At 40.9% G+C, this 16,129-nt stretch overlaps 1 protein-coding gene across 1 annotated transcript in view; it reads right to left on the bottom strand.

The window, feature by feature from the left end:
- Nucleotides 1-1,569: 1,569 nt before the first annotated feature.
- Nucleotides 1,570-16,129, bottom strand: part of LOC117382188 (cilia- and flagella-associated protein 46) — an 83,820-nt gene continuing 69,260 nt past the window's right edge. Inside the window, exons 52-60 of the mRNA XM_055227486.1 lie at nucleotides 11,490-11,560; nucleotides 11,123-11,177; nucleotides 10,982-11,014; nucleotides 10,137-10,239; nucleotides 9,258-9,370; nucleotides 3,862-3,943; nucleotides 2,686-2,822; nucleotides 1,944-2,042; nucleotides 1,570-1,661 (exon numbers count right to left, since the gene is read on the bottom strand). Of these exons, the coding sequence (XP_055083461.1) occupies nucleotides 1,588-1,661; nucleotides 1,944-2,042; nucleotides 2,686-2,822; nucleotides 3,862-3,943; nucleotides 9,258-9,370; nucleotides 10,137-10,239; nucleotides 10,982-11,014; nucleotides 11,123-11,177; nucleotides 11,490-11,560 (767 nt within the window). The 3' untranslated portion in view covers nucleotides 1,570-1,587. The remainder of the gene's footprint in view (nucleotides 1,662-1,943; nucleotides 2,043-2,685; nucleotides 2,823-3,861; nucleotides 3,944-9,257; nucleotides 9,371-10,136; nucleotides 10,240-10,981; nucleotides 11,015-11,122; nucleotides 11,178-11,489; nucleotides 11,561-16,129) is intronic.

Genomic DNA, 16,129 nt, shown 5'->3' with positions numbered 1-16,129 from the left:
TCAGTAGATGGCAGATGTGAAACCTAATAACAAATGGCAGCTTTAAGCTCTACTAAATGATCCTTATTACCAAAAGATGATTGAATATGTTATGACCTTTCAAAAAAGTGCCTCTGTCTTGTTCACAATGATTCTGTGTCATACTGCACCACTGTCTCTATACTGCACCCTCTACACCAGCTCTACAATTGTGCATATACAATTTATGTCAACAATAAATAAATAAATAGGCTAACTCTAGTACATTCACAACAGTGTTAAAGTGTACTATATGTAATAATGTGTCAACAAACATATGACCTTGCTTATTTAGACAATGGGGGAGTAAACTAGATTTTTGAGTTGAGTTTAGCCTTGTTTTAAACCAGGTCTTTTTCTGGTTTAGTCTTGGACAGGTGTAATTTCCACTTTCGATTCCTTGTGCTGAGATAGATAGGTTCCCCTGTATATGTGCTTTAACACTGGACCGTATGGGTAGACGGCTGCATCTCGGGCAAAATCGACTTCCTCTGTCAATCTCCCTGTTACGGTATTTATGCAGCTGAACTACTCTAAGAGAACTGGGGCTGTTCTTAAGGTTTTTGTCTCATCCCATCCCAATACATCCTAAAAATCTTATTATTGTTTTGCCTGGTATGTTCCACAGTGTAGCATTAAATTCATCTATGTACATGGAGGCAAGCAGGTGACGCCATCCAAGTCAAATTACAGGTCAGATCTGTAGTGGGGTCAGCCTATTCACAATAAGAATGCATGTTTTTCAAGTCAGTGGGTAAATGCAACATGGTACAAAGTCATACTGTGGAACATTACAGGCAAAGCAATAACTTTGCCTGTAATGAGACAGGCCTCTACTTTGACAATGTTTAAATCCAGGCTCAAAACGGTTCTGTTTAGCTGTGCATACGACTGAAAGGTTTTTATTCTGCACTCTTCTCCTTTAATGGTAATTTTATGATGATTATTTGTGATTATTTATGTTTTGATTTGTGTGATTTTAATGTCTTTCTTATTCTGTAAAGCACTTTGAATTACCTTGTGTACGAATTGTGCTATACAAATAAACTTACCTTGCCTTGCCCTTGCCTAATGAGACACGCAGTTGACAGACACTTAACCAAAAAAGTTATGTAGCGCACCTTTAAGGGTTGAAATATACTGGAAAACCATACATATTTTCAAACCAGAATCTTTAGATTACTTTAATAGTAAGTGGCTTGAATTTGAATCCACCGAGACCACAATGGCTACACAAAGTAATTTCTAAGGAAGACAGAAAAGTGGATAAAATGAACTCTGGATACACACATACTTAAGATATGTCCACGTACCACCTGAAGGAGCTTGTGTATCACCAGTGGAAAATGTACCACAGTTTGAGAAATGCTGAGATAAGATATTTTATTCTTAGTAAATGCACACTTGTAATGTAGACAATATGGAACATTCAACTTCCATAAGCATTAACTTCAAATATTGCAAAAACAAGTACGTAAACATATAGACTACATAGAGGATAAATTAAAATGTTAAGAATGCTGTCAATTTCAGCAACATGTGGAGGTGAAAATCCCTTGAAATGAAACCTCACAGCACAATAAGGTTTGGGAGTCCGTACAGAACACAGGTGTAATCGGCAGGCGTCTGGTTCAACTCGTGATCTGCAAAAGGAAGCAATAAAATGTGATTGTTGTATTACTCTGCTTCTCTTTCCAACACCAAAGCAAAAGCGGTCTGTATCCAACCAAGCTGAATTCATTATTGGAAGGATTTAACATCTTGTCTCTACTCTTAGCCTTACAGACACATAGAGGAAGCAGGGCTACTCCACAAAGTAACATAGACATTTGAATGCACTTCCAGTAGATACATTATATTGCAAAGGTCGGATACAGATACAGTAGGATCATGTAAGGAAAGGCATAAAGTGATATAGAACATACCATTTGATATAATTATCTTTTCTTTGGGGGAGCCTTGGATTTGTGCTTTTCTCAGAGAGTGGATGGCTTGTCCCGAGGTCTGCTTATCCTTAAGAAGACCTACAATACACAAATGTAGTTATATTTCAATATGTTTACCCTCTGAGGCAGCCACAATAAAATATCTACCAGTACCTTCTCCTAGCATAGTGATTTAGCCTAGGTTTTAGGATGGATGCCCGTCCTTCATTTTATCCATTAGTTTTGTATCCAATATATTTTTTATTTTATTTATCCCTGCATTAGGGAGGTCATTAGATAAAAAGAACCTTAGCCAAATGAATATGCAGCCTATGGAGCTCCTGAGTGGTACCCCATTCCTACACATTTGATTACTTGCTGTGGCGATTACTGAAGGGATGAATGTGATGATAGATGCGGGGCAAGAGGCACTTTTCCTCATTGATAACACTGCACTTTGCCATGTAATACCTAAAAGGTAAATTCACAAATCTTTAACCTGATGATTTCCAATAGTGACTACTATTGTATTACAACTTGTGTTTTAACCATAGACTATATATAAATGGACATAGCTAGCTCATCATTCTGACCTTGAAATGTTCATATTAAACAGCTCTACATGATCCAGGTGTTTTTATTTCGCTATTTATGCTTGTGAAATTAGCATTCTATATTTTAACTTTGAGGAAACTACTGATGATGTACAGTATATGACGGACATTTTAGCTGGTCCACCTACCCTCCAGGACAGTGGCCATGTTTCTGGTGTTGAGTTGAAAGCTGCTGTGCCATTGGTTGAGAGCAATGCAGCCGACTCCACTCAGACTGAGCAGCAGGGCAGTGTGCAGAGGAACCTCCAGGGCTGAGTGTCTTGGGCTAGAATACATTCAGGTCACACAAGCAATGACAAAATGTGCACATGTAACGTTAAGGGCCTGTACCTGATTTGAATTTATTGTAGTCAAGATAAATTCTCTTTAGGTCATGCATCATATAGTAAAAGCAGCTAAATAAGACATTGTGACTGTAATATATGATCTACACACATTACATGGCATTTTCTCAGGTAAAGACGCACTCAGACGGTCTCATTCTTTTGTCTAATCAGGCACATTGTTCACAAAGAATAATGGAAAAAAACACTGCTGACACTATGCCAATCACTTGATTCTCTGTTATGGTGCAATATCTCGGTGGCAGAATGGAGTAATTGTGCAGGGCTTACAGTTCAAAGTAAAAATGCTCCTGACTTGGTTCAAAATCAGGTACAGGCCCTAATGAGGATGTAGAGCTAAATTGAACTAACTAGGAACTGCAGATTTCCTACATTTGTGGTTTGAAAATCAGGTAAAGCAGCTTTCATTCATGAAAATGATATGCCTTGAACTAACCCAATTTTATTCTTTTACACAAACAACATAGGATGTATTATCACAGCAATATATGATAAGGCCCTTGCAGGTTTTTTTTTGCCAAAAACAGACTAAAATTAAAGCATGTTTTTTCAGTTTGGTTGTTTATTGCACTGAAAACCATGCACTCTTACTCTGAGTAGGCTTCTATCTCCACAAACCTCACACTTATTTGGCCTGCTTGTTTCCATGGCAATGCTGTGCTGTTCCTTTGGCTATAATATTCCACATTATGGCATAAAATGTTCCAAAGTATGGCTATAATTGTCTATTTCCACGCAGGTGATGTGCCACTTTCAGAAAGTTACATGCTGTGTCTTTAAAAACACTAATCATTAATGTATAAGCTGTCCATTTTGTCCTTTTCCAGTTATTATAGTCAGAGAGTTAGTTTTAAACTTTTATCTGTGGTCGCACAAACTTATTCCTCACTTGTATGGAAAAAGGATATAGGGCCTTTAATGTAGCACATAGCTCCTTTCCAGACAATCAAAGTTTCTTACCACTTTTCCCTGTTGAGGTCTGATTGGCGAGCGATACTTTTTCTGTTCTGGACCAGGTCAAAGAGAAGGGCCATGCTGCATTCTAAAGGAGTAGAAACACAGTGGTCATTTTGGGGCAGTAAGACATACATAAGCTGTAAGGGATAACTACCAATAGAGCAGATATTTCCCTTGGCATGGCTTTAATACACAATTTAAAGACATGCCAGCAGTTCATCCCAAAGGCAACTAAACACAATGGAAAAGTACAACAGGTTAAACAAAGAAATATGTTTGATAAACTAAATCTTCAGAGGAGTTTAGTCAGTGTCTTCTGAGTTCAGGTTACACAGTACAGTTAAAGAAATGAAGAAGCGAAACATCTTCACTTCTACAACTTTTTTGTCCAGTTGACAGATTTTACTTTTGGTTTTACTATGGATCAGACCTGGATGACTGAGGCATTACAGAGATAACACAGTTAAAGTCTATATTTGGAAAAGAACTACAAATAAAGCTGTTTTTATACTGTAGATTTTTAGATATATTTTAGATCAAACAGTGAGAAAGACTTTGAGCTTCTCCATAAAATATCAAAGGGGTTTAGTGGAGGTTAGGCATTTTTATTTTATTATATTTTTTATGATGGACGAAAGGCTAGAGTTGTTGATTTAACTACACTGCAGAAAGAAAACCTACTAGGGTGGCAACATGAATCAAAAACAGCAATTTGAAAAGACACAATTTGACCATTTTTAAGTACCATAATTTTTTCCACAAACAACAAAATATCCTGTCTTATTCTGGATAAAAAACATTAACCTTGTAGTTTAGATCTCCACTGATTCTTGTATTATTTTGTTAGCTCATACTTCTTTTTGTCAATTCTTCTGAACATGTTTAAAATGTGAACTTTGACCAGAATCCTATTATCTAACCATAATTGCAAGTCTAATCACAATCCTTGTCAAAACTCCCCCCCCCCAACTCATTCAGCCCTAAAACCTACATGAGGTAAACAAATTCATGAGGTAATGACAAATTCTTAATATTAGGGTGCATAATATATCACAATCAAGTCAAAATGGCAATTAAGACTATATTTATCAAATCTCAAATGCTGCAGTTGTTTAGGTCAGAGAATGTCCTCTGCAAAGTAATACTGGCTGCTTACGAGGAAAAAGAAAGGAAAAAAAAATATCACTGGGGACTGAAAAACTTAGTAAATTTCTGCAGAATTATTGCCTGGCAAATCCAGAATGATATTGCTTTGTATTTTTTATATGCGGATTAATATCAGTCTGGTCCCCATGTTCCCAAGAGATTTCCCATGTGAAGCCTTTCTCTGCGTATGAAATGTAATCAATTGATCTGATTACAGAGCTGCATTCTTCAGTTATTTCCAGAAAGTGTTTTGTAAGTGATTCTGGCTGTTGTCTCATTTCTTTAACTGTGTTTCCAGATATAAAACAGGACTAAATGTATGGCTCACAAACATTAGACCAAAGATGGGTTTATAGACAACTAGACTACTTTGTCCCTGTTGGGAAATGGAAGGCTGTATTTTAAATCAAGAGCAATCAAACAAATATACTATCTCTGCTCACAGGGGTGTTGAAAAGAGTGCACAATTACTGGCCAGTTATGAAACCACACTTCGCTTTCAGTAAGAAATGCAATGGAAACGTTTGCTTTATGTGGTTAAGCAATGAGAGGCAGCTATGGGCTTATTCCATAAAAAACAAAAAAACTATATCTAAAAAATCCCCTCTGTGGGTGGTCTCATCCCTTTTTCCACGCTCGGGTCCTCTACCAGAGGCCCGGGAGCTTGAGGGTTCTGTGCAGGATCTTTGCTGTTCCTAGTACTGCGCTTTTCTGGACTGAGATGCAGTACTAGGAACAGCAAAGATACTGCACAGAATCCTCAAGCTCCCAGGCCTCTGGTAGAGGACCTAAGTGTGGAGAAGATGAGACCACCCAATTTTTTTAAATAGCCTATTTCAGTTTAATGGTTGTTTGCAATAAATTGCTTATGCTTTTTTTTTTTTTTTGTGTCATTCCCATTTCTTCTTTTTGCATTTTTAAGATCCAAGAGTGCAAAATGTAAATTCTTGCAACTTTTCAACTGGTCTTAAAATGTTTATCTGGAGTGTATTAATGGTACTGTACTATGAATGCATTTTAAGAAATTATATCAGATTTGCATATATTAAAAAATCACTTCAAAGAACCCAGCCCAAAGAACATGGAAATGACACAAAATTGCAGTAATACATTATTACATTAATTACCTCTAATAATCCCATAATAATTCTTTATACATTATTATCTCATTTTTAAATATGATGACTGCTGAGTGCTTCATTTGCGCTGAACTTCACCAAATAAGCCAGCACATTTAAATCAGGTTAATTAGGTTATTATTAGTCCTGGGAGCAGATGGTGCCTTTATGACCCTTATTGTTTCCAGGAAACCCCAGATCTCTCATCGCCTGATCATGTCCGCATGCTGGGAGCAGATAGTAGACTTGAATGTGCCTGTCACTTTAGCTATAGTTAGCACTAGCACACAGGGGGCACATGTGTCTGTCCTTAGGCTACGTTTAGACCCAATGTCCTTCTGTCAATCACACAACACTGAAAGAAATGTAGAAGAATATACATCTACGAAGAACCTTTGAAGTTATAAAAAAAAAAAAAAAAGGCGATTTGGGAAAGTTCATCATTTATTTAACAAAGTCCGAATAAAGACCTCAACTAATAATTGAACAGAGGAGTTAAGAGTGCCCAGATTGTAAATAATACACCGAGCCAGGGGATCTATAAAGACTTCTTTAAGAGAAGAGAGTAGACTGATGACCAAAGATGACATGGGAGAGATTACCATTAGAGTGAACGTTTAAAATGAGACCCTATACCCACTTTTTAGTCCATGTATTTGAGCAAAATGTGTCTTGCCCCAGTAGATATATTGTATAAGCAGCTCTTGAACTCAAAATAAGTCACATAATAATAATAAGCTGTGTACTTTCTGCATCTAATTACATGCTAGCTGTTGTTAGCCATCATATCATCCTGGCAAAACTCAGGTCTCTAAGAGTAGTGAAAAGTGCTTATACATTTATCACGATGAACAATCATGATTTCCTGGCAAATCCAGACTGATATCTCTCTGTAGTGAAGAAGTGTGTTTTATGGATCCTAGGCAACAATTAGGAAGCTCTGAATGCATAAAGTAAGTGAGGAAAAAACACTGGACCACGGCAAAACGTTTAAAATGAATTAGATGTGTTTTTCACATTCATAAGACAGTCAAATTTTAGTACAGAGCCTTTAAGATTGGCTCTTCACTGGGAGCCATAAAAGAGCCAAAGCTGTAGTCGAATGCTCACACTGTTCCTTACATACAGTACATTACACTGCACTGAGGTTATGGCATGTCCAGTGATTGAAAAGGTAGCGCACTCAACATCAGTTAGGCTAATATGTGTAATTGCTTTGTGGAGTAGAGTGAATGGATAGGAGGTTCTGAATCCCGCTACACTGTGTGATATATGTAATCATGAATAATTATCAACATTCTGCATATTACTCAGAAGAGCTTTGTTGCATCTCGAAAACGTTTCTAGGGTGTACTCTTAACGATAAAAGCTTTTGAAGGTAAAGCATGTATTTTTAACCAACTCCTGCTTTTGTAACAGTGACTTATAAGGTCACTCTGCTTTGGTATCCTCACTACACAGCCATGTTTTACATACTAAATGTCACAGCTCATGCAAATATGAGGAAAGTCAGCCAAAGACCTCATTATGAAAGCAGTTGTTTAATAATTGCTGAAAGCTCATTAAATGACTGACGCTGCTGTAGGTTGAACTCTGAGTCATTTGGCTTTCTTGGTCAGAGTAATGCATTATAAAACATTTTCTTATATAGTTTCTTTATATTGAAGAAACAAGGTTAAAAAAAAAGTCAACTAGTCTAGAATGAGATGATGTCATGATCCCAGAGACAAGGCCAGTTTTCCCTATTCATTACACTGCACTTTGAAATATCCAAAAGGTAAATTCACAAACATTGAACCTGATCATTTCTAATAGTGACTAGACCCAAGAACTCACTGGATTACAACAAACATTTACATTTGTACAATATTAACATTAGCTACTCCCATCTGTATTAAATAATATCGGCCAGTAGAATGTTGTGATGTCATCTGAAACCCAGCCATAGGGCATCAATGGCAAAACCGACCATCTAGGTCAAGGCAAGTATTGGTGGTTTTCAGATTCTAGCATGTGATGATGTCATACTACTAGATGGAGGGCAAAAGTCAGTTTCTCTATTGATTACATTGTAATTTACCATTTAAAATATATTAAACTGTATTAAATATTATTGGCCTATAGAATGTTGTATATCGTCTGAACCCCAGTGACAGGAATGCATTAGACAAAACAATATCACACTTGAGTGAATGTTTATTTGTTTACTACAAGAAAAACTAGTGCTGTCAAAAATGAAACAAATACATAAATAAAATAATTAAACTTTTGAAATATGATTAAAAATAATGTTAGTTTACACATACATTTTGATAGCCCCAACACTAACATACTGTCAGAATGCTGTTTGTTGAGGACAGAGTCCTGTTCTCTATTGTAACAACCATAGGTGATAACAACTGAATAGATTTTGCCCTCTAGTCCACACTCCAGGCAAGAGTCAGAGCTCAGAAGTGACTCAGGGCTCAAGCTCAGAGGATACAGAGCGCTTGGACCCAGAAAAAAGGACAGGAATAAGTATTTTCACTGGAGAGGAGACGTCTTGTTCTCAGCTATTTTAGGAGATATTTGAGAACAGTGAGAATGAAAACACTTGTAACCCGGGACATTATTTTAATACTACACTTAAAAGGACGTAGTTTTAGTTATTAGTCAAATAACAGATGTATTTGAGAGAGCACATACTTTGTCTACAGTTTAAACAAGCACTATTACCCTCCAGGATCCTCTTCAAACAGGGCGTACATTTCACTTTAGACAGTTGAGACACTTTCAGGCCATACCAATCCGCTCCAAAGTGAAACAAAGGAAACAGTGCTAAAGATGCTTTATAAATGTTGTTGCATTGTTAATTCAATTCGCAAAGTAGGTAGTGGTAACTACCTATTGCAAAACATCCTCAAAATGTCACTGATAGTAGGATTTTTGGAATTGCATTCATTGCAATGTAATTTCAAATGTTTAACACACCGCTGCTTATCTTGACTACTTTTTGTTTTATTACTGCTTAATAATGGTTACCGTCTCTTTATTAGAAAAAAATGAAAAGAATTACATTTATGGACAAATGATTCCCACTTTGAGGCCCTGTGCTGTGCTCTAAACAGTGAGTTGAATGGTGGGTTATGAGTTTACCTGACAGATTGAGAGCTGCTATTCTGGCTGGAGTCACGTTCACCATGAAGTGCTCCATCCCCAGAAAAATGAAAGTACTGCATCTGGACAGCAGCTGCTCTATCTCAGCCCGCCTTCAAACAGAACAATCAAACATATGTCAGTACTAAAGAAACATCAGGATTCTATAAGTACATAAAAACATAACAGGTACTATGACAGAATGACTTGAATTCAGAATAATTTTAATTTTAATTTTATAATTCATAAAATAGGACCCATATTATTTGGGTTATTGCATAACATTTCCGAGAGAATGAAATAAGTAAGAAAATGTACTTCATCTCATCTTTAGACACAAACAAGAAAATTGAGTGAAGAAGAAGCGAATCTACCATCAGCCCCTCCAACCACAACCAACACTCACACACGCACCATATTCATACTAGACACTGTGGGTGAAGTGTCTTGCCTAAGGATACAACAACAGTTTGCACTAGAGTCACTGCTGCCTCACTGTGGCACCTGCTATTCCCCACGGTCTCCTATCCAAGTGCTCGTTTAGCTTAGAATAAGAAGTAGTGTAAATAAACCAGGCAGGAAAAAAACAACCTTGATGAATTCTTTTTAACGAGTCAAAAACATATCCATTCCTATAAATGTTTTGAAAGCAAGCCATAACTTCTGTCAACCTTTTTACAGAGATTTACTTTCATTTTTTCCCTCTAGATTTTAACAGACTTTTGTGGTCCTCAGTATTGTTTATTTAGTTTTAGCACTAGCATGATGTCTGTGCAGCACTTGTTTGTAAAACGTGCTATATACATATGATTTGGAAGTGACGTTGTATGTAAGCCCATGTTTCTGGAGGCAGTTTGATAGTTGGGCTTATCCACTCACCTGGGCCTGTATTTGCTGCCCATGTAGCCCTCCCACAGATGGGCAGAAATCTGGCTGTGCGCCTCCAGAATCTCACTCATCCTCCCGGATAAACTGGTACTGTCTGCTCACACAAAACATGGGTATAATGAGAAATGGACATATGTAAACAAACTGAGTAAGAACACAAGCTGCAGAGGAGGAGATAAAGGATGACATGACATAAATCAGATACTACTACTACTTGAACCTGAACTAAACATACTGAATCTGGGTCTTTTCATACTCTAGTGGTGGCCATGAAAAAAATGTATTCTTATTTAATCCATTCAATCTCTTTTTGATTAATTCTTTCATTTACGATGTAGAAAGATACAGGTCCCATGAAACATATATTCTATTAAAACACTAGACACATTAGTCTGGCTCATTTGAGTTGGATTTTTATAGATGGGAGTATACTACTAACTACTCCTGCTAATACTTGTACTGATACTATAATATACTGAAGTCAAACATAGGTTAAACTTTAGTGGCTATAGGCACGCAGCCAAAACATTATATCAGTTTTACCAGTTTTAAAAAGTCAGTGTTTTGCCCTGAATCTCCTCAAAGGTGTTTGTTGGCTATATTACCACTTAAAATAAATGGGGTGTTAGTTTGGCAAAGTGTTTGATTTCAGTTATGTTGTATCTAGAAATAAAGACATAAACTGTAGTACATATAATAGTCTATACTGCATTTTAGCACTTGCCCTGCCCAGAATGTCTCGAATATTCTGTCAAAAATAAATGAGCTTAAAACAAAATTGTCATGACTGATCACTATATGCTTTTTTAATGGGATCATCAATTGTTACTACTTACCAAAGACACCATCATTGTAAGGATCCACCACATCTTTAAAGCACAGTTAAAAATCACTAACTTCAGTAAATGACAAAATTCAGCCATTAACAAAACAGATACATAAACAGAAATATTGACTATGATATGACAAAAAGATACATTTGATGTTCTTGGAGTTGACTGGGATGGTGTTTGGGGGCAGGACAAATGGTCGCTGTGAAAAATAGACACATACTCAGTTAATGGTGTATTTCATATAGCATGCCATGTATTGAAAAACAATAAAACATCCACATAAACAGTAGTTTAAATCACAGTGCTATGGAGGAAGTGGGAGTTGGAGAAAAAAAGGCAAAAATCGAAGTGAAAAATGTTCTGCCTCCCAAAATAGGATCTTTATGAAAACACATTATGTAATTGATTGAAAAAGTGCACATAAAAGCGTACTTAGTGCCGGCGCTGACAGCAGGTGAAAGTAATACTGCGCGGTGTATCTGGCAACCCAAGATTAATTTACTGAACTCACCGCTTTGATGGCCTGACTTTGATCTCCCTTGGCTTTGGCTCCTTTGGTCTCCTTTTTGTTGTCACCTTCAACTGCCACAAACAGGAAGCAGAATTAATATGTACACTTGTTAGCAGAGGAAGATTACACCGCGTTTGGACTGTAGGGGGAGTCACTTTTATGTCTGCAAAGTCAATGACATTTATTGGTGTCTGAAGAAGTTTTGCATGACTGCTCTGTTTATTAATGAACTCCAAAGCAGGTATGGACAATCATGTTCATTTCAAAAGAGGCTATTTATTTTTTGTGTTGATTTTCCACAAAAAATAACAATTATAAATGAACAAATAAGGTAAGCAGTTATCTTCATTTATTTTTAGTCATCAGGGGAACTGCCCATGGTTTTGTCCAATATAAAACAAATGAGCCAGTTTAGAGTCCACATGGAAGTCTGACACGGTAATAATGTTGATGTATCTTTGAACTGAAATCATTTGTAATATATATTTAAAGGTACAGTGAGTAACTTTCTGGAGGTGGCATGTCACTTTCATAAAATTATAATGAAAAGTAAAACAAAACATGCTTTCTATTTTCTTGGCTAAAATTGAGGCTTTAACTTAAGTATAAAGAATGTTAATTTGTCATGCATGGCTATATATATTGCATAAGATAATCAATAAAATGCCTTTCAGTGTTACTATTCAATGAACACAATTATATATATATATATATATATATTGTCCTCCCGTGGACCCACCACCTGCGGGAGGAGCCATGAGGGGCGGGTGCGGAGAGATTCGGGTAGCAGTCGAAGGCGGGGACCTCGACGACCGGATCTCCGGACATGGAGACTAGCTCTGGGGACATGGAATGTCACCTCGCTGGGGGGGAAGGAGCCTGAGCTTGTGCGGGAGGTTGAGCGTTACCGGCTAGATATAGTCGGCCTCACCTCCACGCACAGCTTGGGCTCTGGAACCCAACTTCTTGAGAGGGGTTGGACTCTCCATTTCTCTGGCGTTGCCCGCGGGGAGCGGCGGCGAGCTGGTGTGGGCTTGCTCATTGCCCCACAGCTCAGCCGCTGCGTGTTGGGGTTCACTCCGGTGAACGAGAGGGTCGCGTCCCTGCGCCTTCGGGTCGGGGACAGGTCTCTCACTGTTGTGTCGGCCTACGGGCCAAACAGCAGTGCAGAGTACCCGGCCTTCTTGGAGTCCCTGGGAGGGGTACTAGACAGTGCACCAACCGGGGACTCCGTTGTTCTCCTGGGGGACTTCAACGCCCATGTGGGTAACGACAGTGACACTTGGAGGGGCGTGATTGGGAGGAACGGCCTCCCCGATCTGAACCCGAGCGGTGTTTTGTTATTGGACTTCTGTGCTAGCCACAGCTTGTCCATAACAAACACCATGTTCGAGCACAAGGGTGTCCATCGGTGCACGTGGCACCAGGACACTCTAGGTCGGAGGTCGATGATCGACTTTGTTGTCGTGTCATCTGACCTCCGACCGCGTGTCTTGGACACTCGGGTGAAGAGAGGGGCTGAGCTGTCAACTGATCACCACCTGGTGGTGAGTTGGATCCGCTGGCGGAGGAGGAAGCCGGACAGACCTGGCAGGCCCAAGCGTATTGTGAGGGTCTGCTGGGAACGTCTGGCGGAGCCCTCTGTCAGGGGGGTCTTCAACTCCCACCTCCGGGAGAGCTTCTCCCTGATCCCGGGGGAGGTTGGAGACATGGACTCCGAGTGGGCCATGTTCTCCACCTCTATTGTCGATGCGGCTGCTCGTAGCTGTGGTCGTAAGGTCTGTGGTGCTTGTCGCGGCGGCAATCCCCGAACCCGGTGGTGGACACCGGAAGTAAGGGATGCCGTCAAGCTGAAGAAGGAGTCCTATCGAGCCTGGTTGGCTCGTGGGACTCCTGAGGCAGCTGATGAGTACCGGCAGGCCAAGCGTGCCGCGGCTCGGGCAGTCACAGAGGCAAAAACTCGGGGTTGGGAGGAGTTCGGGGAGGCCATGGAGGAGGACTATCGGACGGCCTCAAAGAGATTCTGGCAAACCGTCCGACGCCTCAGGAGGGGAAAGCAGTGCTTCACCAACACTGTTTACAGTGCGGGTGGAGAGCTGCTGACCTCGACTGGGGATGTTGTCGGGCGGTGGAAGGAATACTTTGAGGATCTCCTCAATCCCACTGTCACGTCTTCCGAGGAGGAAGCAGAAACTGGGGACCCAGAGGCGGACTCGTCCATCACCCTGGCTGAAGTCACTGAGGTGGTTGGCAAGCTCCTCGGTGGCAAGGCTCCGGGGGTGGATGAGATCCGTCCTGAGTACCTCAAGTCTCTGGATGTTGTGGGACTGTCTTGGCTGACACGTCTCTGCAACATCGCGTGGCGGTCGGGGACAGTACCTGTGGAATGGCAGACCGGGGTGGTGGTCCCTCTGTATAAGAAGGGGGACCGGAGGGTGTGTTCCAATTACAGGGGAATCACACTCCTCAGCCTTCCCGGTAAGGTCTATTCCAGGGTGCTGGAGAGGAGAATCCGACCGATAGTCGAACCTCGGATTCAGGAGGAGCAGTGTGGTTTTCGTCCTGGTCGTGGAACACTGGACCAGCTCTATACTCTCCATCGGGTCCTCGAGGGCTCATGGGAGTATGCCCAACCAGTCCACATGTGTTTTGTGGATCTGGAGAAGGCATTCGACCGTGTCCCTCGTGGTGTCCTTTGGGGGGTGCTCTGGGAGTATGGGGTCCGGGGCTCTTTGCTAAGGGCTGTCCGGTCCCTGTATGACCGGAGCAGAAGCTGTGTTCGCATTGCCGGCAGTAAGTCAGACCTGTTCCCAGTGCATGTTGGACTCCGCCAGGGCTGCCCTTTGTCACCGGTTCTGTTCATTATATTTATGGACAGAATTTCTAGGCGCAGCCAGGGGCCGGAGGGGGCCTGGTTTGGGAACCACAGGATTTCATCTCTGCTGTTTGCAGATGATGTTGTCCTGATGGCTTCTTCGAGCCAGGACCTGCAGCAGGCACTGGGGCGGTTTGCAGCCGAGTGTGAAGCGGCTGGGATGAGAATCAGCTCCTCCAAATCCGAGGCCATGGTTCTCGACCGGAAAAAGGTGGTTTGCTCTCTCCGGGTGGGTGGTGAGTCTCTGCCCCAAGTGGAGGAGTTCAAGTATCTCGGGGTCTTGTTCACGAGTGAGGGAAGGATGGAGCGTGAGATTGACAGGCGGATCGGTGCAGCGTCTGCAGTGATGCGGTCGCTGTATCGGTCCGTTGTGGTAAAGAAGGAGCTGAGCCGGAAGGCGAAGCTCTCGATTTACCGGTCAATCTACGTTCCTACCCTCACCTATGGTCATGAGCTTTGGGTAATGACCGAAAGGACAAGATCGCGGATACAAGCGGCTGAAATGGGCTTCCTCCGCAGAGTGGCCGGGCGCACCCTTAGGGATAGGGTGAGGAGCTCGGTCACACGGGAGGAGCTCGGAGTAGAGCCGCTGCTCCTACACGTTGAGAGGAACCAGCTGAGGTGGCTCGGGCATCTGCTCAGGATGCCTCCTGGACGCCTCCCTAGGGAGGTGTTCTGGGCATGTCCCACCGGGAGGAGGCCCCGGGGAAGACCCAGGACACGCTGGAGGGACTATGTCTCTCGGCTGGCCTGGGAACGCCTTGGGGTCCCACCGGAGGAGCTGGAGGACGTGTCCGGGGTGAGGGAAGTCTGGGAGTCCCTGCTTAGACTGCTGCCCCCGCGACCCGGCCCCGGATAAGCGGAAGAAAATGGATGGATGGATGGATATATATATATTGTAAGTGATCATTCAAATATTTCTAATTAATAAACTACACTATATTACTGTTTTCAGTTCAATATATTGTAATGTGGTCCTTTTACACAACTTAACAGCTACTAAGGCTCTGCTCAAAATACCCAAAGATTTTCCATGGTGCCAGTCTTATGTACATAGGCCGATATAGCTTGGCACAGGTGCAATAAATCACTCACCAACATTAGACATTTGAACAAAACAAACATTTCTGATCTGGAGAAGCTATGTCCATGTTTTGTGTTAATGTGCTGTGTGTTATTGTGTACATGCAAATCACAACCAGAATAACAGATAGCCCCTTCAAATGTGGCTTGGGGTACTACATCTTCCTGACACAATGGTAAACTGTACACGTCAGAGATATGGTAATGATAGGACAGAAAAAAACCAAAAAAACATTGTATATGAAAAGACAAAATCACATAAAGATGTATTCAAAATTATGTTTTCACACTATTTTGGCTGAGTAGCATATGCAGGAAACTCACACAGAAACAGGGTCATTCAGGGTCTTGTTAACAATAACCTTTAAACATTCACAGCTTATGCAAACAATTCAACCTTTAAAAAGGTAAAGATGTCTGCATTTCATTTCCAAAAGTGTGCACAATACCCTGAGGACAGATACACTCGCAGCTAAGACAGTGTTGAAAGGCTTTACACTCAGGAGCAGCTCAAACATAAACTTGAAGGGACAACACAACCCAACAGGAGTTCAATGATATTTAAATCCAAATATACAGCACAGTGGAGAACAAGGGTCTTTGAGTGCATTACGCAACAGACCAGAATTGAATTGTCTGAGATCAGTCAAAAGTCATATAGAAAAATATAACACAACCACCA

The sequence above is a fragment of the Periophthalmus magnuspinnatus genome, chromosome 15, assembly GCF_009829125.3.
Source record: "Periophthalmus magnuspinnatus isolate fPerMag1 chromosome 15, fPerMag1.2.pri, whole genome shotgun sequence".
NCBI lineage: Eukaryota > Metazoa > Chordata > Actinopteri > Gobiiformes > Gobiidae > Periophthalmus > Periophthalmus magnuspinnatus.
The sequence above is the reverse complement of the archived record's forward strand: the minus strand, read 5'-3'. Positions and strand labels throughout refer to the sequence as shown.